A 9,761-nucleotide genomic window follows, 5' to 3' on the forward strand; every position below is an offset into this window, starting at 1 on the left:
CTCTGTGGAGCAACTTGGACGACAAAGAACCGACGTGGTTTACTCAAATCTTCTTCATCTTTTAGTGGATCTATAATAAACACAACATGTCACAATGTTGCGGAAGTACAAATATGTCTCGATCATCCGTTCCCATAGTTTGAAAGCAAGTGTCTTGCCTTTTCCCCACCCATACATATCTTATTAGGGTTATCTTGTGTGGTTGTTGGGTTCTTGCGGTCCTTTGAGAGGGTTACTGCACCAGAGTGAAGCCCCACCGATGACAAATTTGTTTCAAGCGCTCAAATGCACTACTCTTGTCGCAACTCTGGCTCCATGTTCCATACATAATTTATGTGGAACATTAGCAACTTGTCCAAAATTCTAAGTCTCAAATGCAAAAAACAAATCTTCACTCAATGCAACCACGGGCTTTCATTGCCAACATTACTTATGTTAGATAAAGGCACTTACATGGCAAGGACAAAAATTGAGGTGCCAAGTTGCACATTGTGAATGTGCACCGCAATTTAGTTGTAAACATTTGTTTGGTGCCTTCTTGGCAAGAGATGATGGCGGCCTCCTCATGCATTAAATTGCAGATGTAGGCTACTTCCAACATTCGATATGGCATGGCAAGGATCTTTGTCACATGCAATTTTATTGCATGACTGAGCTTGGCATTGTCGCCAATTGTCATGCTACCACTACACAACTGATTCTTTCCTTTCAGAAAGTTTGCCAGTGATTTCATTTCTATTGAGGGTATTGAGTCTATGGGGGTGAATTCATGTCCTCTTTTCACGCTGTTCTGAAGATGGTTGGAAAATGAAATTTGCAAAGTAACAGGACATGGCATTCACAAAAGTCCTTTTACCCAAGGAAGAGATGCTCCATAATCAACAGTTCCCTTACAAGATTGTGTGCGCTGTTGTTGCATTGGCAATGAAATTGCACATGCATCATCTTTGCAATATCGCTGTACTTCCGGATAGGCATCAACATAAATTTGCTGCTCCAAAACAAGCTATAGACCTTTCCTTTCTTTGTATGACTTCATTTGGCTAGCGATACTCTTCCAACTTGCTAACTACGCTTGAATGAGAGAGAGAGAGAGAGAGAGAGAGAGAGAGCTTAAACTGAAAAGAGCGCCCTAGCATTGATCCACTAAAACCTCGATAATATGATGCAAAGCTCATGGAAATCATGACAACTATTCAATTGCAAGACCCTCCAAACTACAAATTGAGCATCAACAAATTGAGCCAATACAAACAACTACCTCTACTGCTTAAACACAAGTTTTCTAAGCTATCCACATATTGCATATTAAAGATAAGCTTGAATGAAACAGAGCACACACGGCAGGATGCCAAAAATAGTGGAGTTTCAGGGCATATCTATTGTACCCACAAGCTGTACCTTTAAGCAGTAATTTATTCAAGCATCTCCATCTTATAGTACAATCTTAAAGACATCATAGAGCCTCCGTCGATTCTAAGCAACGAGGCTGTAATGAGAGATCTCAAGGTTTTCGACACCAAGCTAAAACAAAGCCAACCTGTACAACAAGTAGGCTATTCAATCAGCTCCCTCTTACAATACAATCTTTAAGACGTCGTCAGCCCTCCCTCCATTGTAAGCAACAAGGCTGTAGTGAGAGATCTGAAGGTTTTCCACACCCAGATTCTTGTAATTGCTATCCAACCTCCTCTTCAGGTATCTCCCCCAGTTGAATGGCCTGTATCTCAGACGGTTCTCATCATTGATGAGCTCAGCAATGGGGGCCAAGTCAACCCAATGAGCAGGGGTGAAAAAATACGGGAACGAATACCTGTCCTTGTTCTCATTCACAACAACTCTATGTTCTACACTCTGGTATCTATCGTTGCTATATACCTGTTCTCAGAGGGGAGCACATATAAGCACATCTTCAGCATGGTGCACACACATAACGACAATCAAGCACATTCCCAAGTACACATCGTGATGCTTGATGACACTTAAAATTCACCTGAGTGATGTCCCCCACATTGATGACGAAAGCATCTGGATTCGGCTTCACAACGATCCATTCACCACTTTTACTGCGCACCTCTAAGCCCCCAACATCTCCCTGTAGAAGGATGGTAAGTGCTCCAACATCTTTGTGCCTGCTCACACCCAAAGCAAGCTCCGGAGCGGGACAAATTGGGTAATGATTCAAGCGGAAAAGACTTGTTGTCGAGGACTTGAAGTCTTCATGGAAACGGCGTGAAGGAAGTCCCAAGCTTTCTGCCATAAGCTCAAGCAGGGTAAATGCCAATTTGTCCAGCGCTGCCATGTACTCTTCGCATACTTTTCTGCATGCACGCAATGTCTTCTGCATTAGCTTGGTCGCTAAGTGTCTTACCATGTCTGCTACGTGTGTGTGTGTGTGTGTGTGTGTGTGCACACGCGCATTGCCAACCATCTGAAGGTATTAAAATGACCATGACCACAGTACAAACCTCAAATTGGGCATAAAACCATGTCTGCTATGTGTGTGTGTGTGTGCGTGCGTGTGTGTGTGTGTGTGTGTGTGTGTGTGTGTGTGTGTGTGTGTGTGTGTGTGTTGCCAACCATCTGAAGGTATTTAAAATGGAACACAGTACAAACCTCAAATTGGGCATAAAAGAAGGCCACTGATTAGTATGAACCAGGGTATTCTGATCATCGGCATCGACATCGAAATTGGCAGGGAGCTCAAATGAGCCCGCAGGTGCCATGTCATAAACCTCCTTCCAGTCACGCACATTCTTGGAAAGTTCTCCATCATTGTAACCCAAAGAGTTCTCAGAGCTCCTCTTAACTTCAACCTTCTTCTGCAGAGGGAGCTCAAAAAACACTCGTGCCTCATCTCTCAAATTCTGAATTAGGGTTAGGGGGACACCGTGGTTAACAATCTGGAAGAAACCCCATTCCTCGCATGCACGCCCTACCTGTGAGACGAGGGATTCTCGCACAGTTGTCACATTGGATGTAAGAGGGCCGAGGTCGATGACAGGAATTTGATGCGATGAAGCTGCTGATGGAGCTCGACAAGGCCTGTGCTCAGGCGGCACGACAAAGGAGGGGTCAATTCCGAGAGAAGGGTTGGCCCCATGGCCATTTGGGTTGGGGGCACCACCATCCTCCTCTCCGTTCGCAAATGCATGTGCATCATCGACTCCATGCTTTTGCGCTTGGGGCTGTTCGCCAGATGGGCTAACATGCTGCTGCCATGCAGGAGCTTCTTGTTGGGCTCCCATCGCAAACAAATGTAACTGACGTTCGCAAACTCCCTTCTTAACAGCCTCCCAGATTCATGGACCTGGTCCGTATATTAGTTCTTTGCAGAGAAAGATTCTGGAATGTTAGCCTTGCTCGGTTGGGCACAATTTAGAGCTGAGTCCCACACTGTTTTAGTGAGATTTGGAAGATTTAGGTCCCGTTCGGACTATACACAAAGAAGAGCACAACTTTCCACCCGAAAAGGCTAGAGAGGGTGAGATTGTCCACAGCACTCTGTAGATGGCCTGATGCACTTTTGGTTGCAAGTGTAGGTGTTCATTGGTTGTATTTGCAATGATCCATCCTTGGGCAGGCTATATCTAACACAGGCATGGGAGATGGGATCAAAGGTTTTTACATTGTACCTGAGTTTACATTGTCCACGAAAGTCCGAGATCTACGGTGCTCAATCTTCCCACCATAGATCCCATCTCCTTCCATGCTCATGTGAGATATAGACGAGGGTTGGTTAGGCTGGAACACCTGCACGAAGAGTGCTTGATTGAGCAGGCCACCTTAGATTGCACGATGATGGAAATTGGGCAGTGCGAATGAGTGTATCAAAGGCGGGTGCAGTCTGAACCTTGCCTAAGTACTCGTACAAATGCTTGATCATGCACTTTCTATTTGAGTTTAGGGGCATTTAGAAGAATATGCTCCTTGAAAGTAGAAAAGCCACTAGATGTCCTATCCTATTAACACGAATTTTTTGAGATTTTGACTTTTCGAAGCCCCAAAGCTTTCGCCTGGAGAGCACTCCCATGGAGATCGTCACCCCCCTCTGCAGAGCTCCCTAAGCTCGTCTTGCGCTCAGTCATGTCCATGCAAATCTGCCCTGCATTTCAGCTGAGCTCAAGCCTGCCCTTCGCTCCAGCTCCTGCCTCTAGAACACTTCAGGTCGTGGTCTTGTCTCCCACCATGGCACAGTCCCTTGGTACTCTCCATTGCTCTTCTAGTCGATCCTCCCCTACCCATCCTACACCCCTCCTGAGGTGCATGCCCCCACCCCCGACTACCCCTCCCTCTTGCTACTGTGCGGGGTTTTGTTGCACCTATGGGCCAACACTTTTAGAGAGAAATACCAACCAGTCCACTCCATCCAAGAGCCACTGTCGTGATCTTGTCGCCTGCAAACCTCCAGTTGGCACTATTTGTTTGTTTTCGCTCTTGAAACCCCTTTGAGAGTGAGAGAGAGAGAGAGAGAGAGAGAGAGAGATTTGATAATGTTCGTGCCTCCTGGCTGTGCACCCCACACACCTCTTCCCTGTGCGCTCATCCCCTCTTGAGTCCTGTTTGCTCATCCTTCCGCACAGAGAGATCTCTGCATAGGCATGTCGCCATTTGTCCCATCTCTCTCGACTCCTTCAAAGATGCTTTTGTCCTCCACTGCACCATGCAATTGAAGCCCACCATCGAACACAACACACATCGTTGTTGTCACGCAACTTCATGCTCCTCTGACAATCACCCTCACGCACCCATCTCCATCTTTGCCCTCGTCGCAACGCACCCATCTGTAGCCTTGCTTCATCCGAGCCTGCACCTTGCCCTATGCTGTAGGAAGAAGAGGACTAACCTGCCATGCCCTACAAAAACAAGATGCGTGCCCTGTGTAGCAAGAGAGCAGAAAAGGATTGCACCCTACCTTGCTTCGTGAGAGAGAGAGGGGCCTGCCCTGTCTCCGCGAGAGAGAAGAAGAGAAGCTTTAACATTGTAGAAACGCGAGAGAGAGAGAGAGAGAGAGAGAGAGAGAGAGAAAATCACCCCAAGTTAGAGGGGTATTTTGCCACCAGTCAATCCCAAATTCACACCCTCTTTTAAAATCCTTTTGCTTTTCCAAGTGAGGTACCTTGGTTGATTCCCCATAATGAGACATGCGTACCAACCTTTAATTACTCTCTTTTTCCCTTGTATTAAGAGATTCTCCTTTTCTAGGGTGTGAAGATTCAAGAAAGAGAGATTGGGTCAGATCAATGCTTGGGGTGCAGGTTGACTAGTGAGGATCTGGCCCACCTTTTCATGGACTAACCACCTATAAAAGGCCTCACAGGGAAAGTATGCAAGTGGGTCCAGAGAACATGGAAAATTAGGGATTTTCAAGACTGACCTATGCTTTGGAGGTAAAAACTCAGGTAGTCCTGCACTCCTCGTCAGCACCCAGATTGTGAGATACTTCTTCTTTCATGATGTATGGCAAACAAGGAACCGTCGTGTTTTTGAAGGAGGATTTGAGGTGGCAAGCTTTGCAGAAATTATACAGGAAAGCAAAGTGCTAATATGGGCACTCAGGTGCAAGCATCATTCGGAGGATTGGTCTAGGACTACTTGTGCCTTGTTGTCAGCAGACGGAATACTTGGGACGGGGGCAAACCTTTGCCATCGGTAGGAGTGGCTGCCCTAATAGCCGGTGTAATTATGATTCCTGGATGTTGTCATGGCTTAACATGAGCATGACAATTGTCATGGCTTAACATGAGCGTGACAAAACCTTGTAATTTTTTCGGCTACTCAATATAATTCACAATATTTCCTTGTATTAAGAGCTTCAAAGATGACTAACCGATGAAAAATCGCTACTTGTTTTTTCCAGGAATCATGCAACCTATCTCTTTCCACATTTTGGTATGTGACACGCGATGGTCATCATCCCCTCGTTTTGGAGGTAAGTCCATAGGGATATGATCGATGAACACATCTTGGAATCCTTTTAGAAAATTAGACAAGTCTAACTCTTCTTGTTTCCTACCATTTACATTGGTGAAACATTAGAATCTTTTAGATACTCTTTGACAAAAATCATGTATGCAAAAACTGAGCTCTTCATTGACTTATCAAAAGTAAGAGAATTTACAAATGGAATAGTGCGACCACGCTCACTGGCATCTATACATATGTTCTTTCCCATGTAGGTGAAGTGAATTCTCCTTTCAAGGAACCTCATATTGGTAGACATGCGATCAAACCATGGCGCCCCTAGGATAGCATCCTCATGTTGAAGAGGAGAGATGAAAAAGTCTTCTTTGTCGACATAGCTTTGGACATGAAGCCTCAACTTCCCAATCAAGGGAGTAACGGAGGCTTGGTGTCCCATGAAAGCTGTGTCAGCCATTACCATATCTCCCATCTCGAAAACTCGAATGCCCAACTTGGTTTAGGGTAAAGCCAGGGTCAAACAAGATGAAGGCATCATGCTCTCTTACCTTTTCCCAAGCAAAGAAAAGTGATGATCCTTTGCAATGAGCATCCTCAATCCACTCAACTTGGACTTGGTTCCCACCACAAGATTGTCCCTTAAGCCCCTCAAGCTTGGGCTGGGTCTCCACCTCAAGTACAACCCTAGCATCTCGAGTATGACAAGCACCTCAAGCATCCCAATCATCAAGCATCTCGCACGACAAGCACTTCAAGCACCTTAGTCATTAAGCACGACAAGCACCTCAAACTTGGGCCAGGTTCCCACCTCAAGCACAACCCTAGCTTACCTAAGGTCAAAGGACTTTTACACTCATTATTGGAGGTTTTGAATGAAGCTAATCCTAAAGTCTTATGCTCCATTGGTTAGCCTTGCTCTTTGATAGACCATCTCTCATTTGGGCCCCTTTACTATTGGCCCTGTGTTGAGATAGATCTATAAGCCCATTGGTTAGCCTTGCTCTTTGATAGACTATCTCTCATTTGGGCCCCTTTACAATTGGCCCCATGTTGAGATAGATCTATAAGCACAAGTCTATATCTTAACCCTTGTTCCCGTTTATTCTCCCACATTGAATGATCAGTTTAATATCAAAAAAATCATTTGGGTTGGTTAAATATTAGATTTTATGACACATTCGTCCCTTCCCTCCACAATTTATGTCAGGGGTTGTTGGGTCCTCATTTATTAAAAATGCTTAAATTATAAAATCAATAATAGTAGTTGTACATTGCTAATTGTAAATTGTAGTTGCTAATTGCTATTAATTAATAGTAGTTGTAAATTGCTAATAATTTTTGAAACAGAACATGTATCAAAATCACATTTTACAAAATATAGTCGTAATGCTAAAGTAAGGCTCTAATTTGTAAGATGCTAGTTTTTGTGTAGGGCACTGCCTTGGATAATAACGTAATCATTTAAACATGTTTATAACTCAAAGAACTTGCCTTTTGAGGAGCTACAAACTAGTCATGCATGCCTTCTCATAGAAATTTGAACCACATTTTTATCAAGGGTTTTGATGCACTATAAAATTAATGTGTTGTTGAGTCTTGTGAGTTAGGAGACGTTCACTCTATCAAGATGGGCATTCACATGATACAAAACACATATAAACCTTGACATCAAGTATTTTACTATGCATGAAAACATGTGAGTAAAGTAATTTGTATCAAAATGCACAAATTAAATTAGACTACTGACCTGGTGATTGAGTAGATGGCTTGTTTGAGAGTGCAAGGCAAGTAACGTTTTTTTGTCAAGATACATGGAAAACCATGAGAGTAGCTAAACTTTTCCTCATGCAATGAGGAAATGACACAAACACAAACTACATACAAAAGTGCCATACATGTCTCTCTAAAGTAAGGAACAAAAGCCATGCCATGCCCTGCCCTGCCCTGCCTTGTAGTCCTGCTATGTGGTCTAAGAAAATACATAGACATGGACATTTAGATGCAAATAATGTCAAACTTTATGATTTATTGGCATAGAGGTTTGATTGTTACTTTGTAGATGCTCTCGTTGTCAATTTGCAAAGTTTATCATGAATGCAGATAGTGTTTGATGTTTCTCACGCAACAAGAGGTGACATTAGTCAACACAATGGTCAATCCACTTGAAAGATCGACTTGAAATGTAGGTTGTGCTAAAGCAATGCATGATGAAATAAAATGTTGAGAGCTAGATATCCACAAGCACTTCCATTTGAAGCATTCCAACTACTGTATCCTTGATAACTATCTCAAGCCCCGTGCAGTCCTCAAACCTAAGCGCATACCCAACCTCATCACCAAGCCTACAACCAAATCCTTCAGCGACCCTCTTGGCTACGGACATTGCAACTACTCTTTGAGGTTTTATGTAGACAACCTTTTGTTGTGTACTCGTGCTTCTTCTAGAGGTATTGTTTAACTTGTGTTGTTTTCTCTGAACCAATTTCTCCAATCACATCTAAAACTTGGTTCTCGTAAACTGCATTAGAGCTCGTCTTTTCATCTTGTGAATAGGAAGAATTTGCCTCCTGTATTGATAGCTTTGACCACTAGCTAAATGTGGCCGTCTTACCAAATGTATCCTTCTTCCACGTTGGCATGTCATACATAGAGAGTCCTACACCACAAAGTTCCTCAGCGAGATGTCGTTATATCTGGCATGAAATCTTCCCAAAGATGATCTAGATCCTTTGGGATGGAATCAAGCATGGTCCTTTGTTGCTTCTCTCTCAACTCTATACTCTCTTTGGCTAAAATTGATTTTGCAATTGCACCTCTTTAAAGTAAACCATTTGGATTTCTGATGGATTTCACAGGTGACATATCAATGGATTAGTACCTTGTTTGCCTCTTAAAACCCAAACAATGTATTGATTGTGTCATTGCACCTCTCTAAAGTAAACCATTTGGATTTTTGATGATTTTCACAGGTGACATATTAATGGATCAGTACATTGTTTGCCCTCTTAAAAGTCTAGTTCATCCTCAATTTCAAGATCCTCTTGATCACCTTTGTCTTGATACAAGAGTCCAGATCCATCAGCATCATAAAGGGTAATTCCTCACATGCAAGACCTCTCACACTATTATCTTCTTAGCTTCTCATCTCTCAGGTACCGCTTTAGCGGTTGCCTAGAAGAGCCATTTTCATCCTCCCTTGCTATGATAATCTGATAAAGCCCTTTGCGATGCAGTACAGATGCATACAAGAGGGATTAGATACCTCATAGTAGAGCTACTTGTCATTGGTAGAAGATCTCACCCTATCTTTTGATTCACCTCCCTCATTGAAAGGCTAATTTTATTCACAATCATGGAAACAACCTTAACCCATATCTCTTGATCTCTCCTCTCGACATCTTTTGTATTAGCAATCATAAGTGTGACCAAACCAACTGCTACTCCATGTGCACTAGCTTCCTGATTCTTCCTTGATTGTGCCTCACCATCACACACGCTTAAAAAACCTGATGCATCCCTCCACCACCTCCTCGTTCCAGTCCAAAACCTGCAAGACGTTCTACTACAATCTTCTACTTTCATACTCTTGTTTCTTTTGTATATATAAATAAATAAATATAAATAAATAGATAGATAGATATATATATATATATATATATATATATATATAGAGAGAGAGAGAGAGAGAGAGAGAGAGAGATGCCAATTATATTGCTTGCATAGGGTGACCGACCTAAAAGCAAAGTAAAGAGAATGTAGGTCTCAAAAGCTATAAAAATTGTGTATCGTGATATCAATAGTCAACACCAAGTGATCTGAAAAGCATGTGATATTCATCT

The 9,761-nt window shown here is 43.0% G+C and overlaps 1 protein-coding gene across 1 annotated transcript; it reads right to left on the minus strand.

Moving 5' to 3' along the window:
* Positions 1-1,349: 1,349 nt before the first annotated feature.
* LOC147426933 (jasmonate-induced oxygenase 2-like) lies at positions 1,350-4,909 on the minus strand. Its single transcript, XM_086498629.1, has 3 exons — positions 2,617-4,909; positions 1,994-2,321; positions 1,350-1,878 (listed from the first exon to the last, which is right to left on the minus strand). The coding sequence occupies exons 1-3, from the start codon at positions 3,246-3,248 to the stop codon at positions 1,576-1,578; spliced, it is 1,263 nt and encodes a 420-aa protein (XP_086354755.1). The 5' UTR covers positions 3,249-4,909; the 3' UTR covers positions 1,350-1,575.
* Positions 4,910-9,761: the final 4,852 nt, after the last annotated feature.

Source organism: Adiantum capillus-veneris, chromosome 24, assembly GCF_014529385.1.
Source record: "Adiantum capillus-veneris isolate H3 chromosome 24, ASM1452938v2, whole genome shotgun sequence".
NCBI classification, from domain to species: domain Eukaryota; kingdom Viridiplantae; phylum Streptophyta; class Polypodiopsida; order Polypodiales; family Pteridaceae; genus Adiantum; species Adiantum capillus-veneris.

What these genes read in the sequence shown, in the direction of transcription:
- LOC147426933 (XM_086498629.1), bottom strand. Translation starts at nt 3,248, where the DNA reads ATGGGAGCCCAACAAGAAGCTCCTGCATGGCAGCAGCATGTTAGCCCA. An exon ending in TCTTTTATGCCCAATTTGAG is followed by an intron (nt 2,322 to 2,616) that starts GTTTGTACTGTG and finishes GCGTGCATGCAG; the next exon opens with AAAAGTATGCGAAGAGTACA. An exon ending in ATGTGGGGGACATCACTCAG is followed by an intron (nt 1,879 to 1,993) that starts GTGAATTTTAAG and finishes CTCTGAGAACAG; the next exon opens with GTATATAGCAACGATAGATA.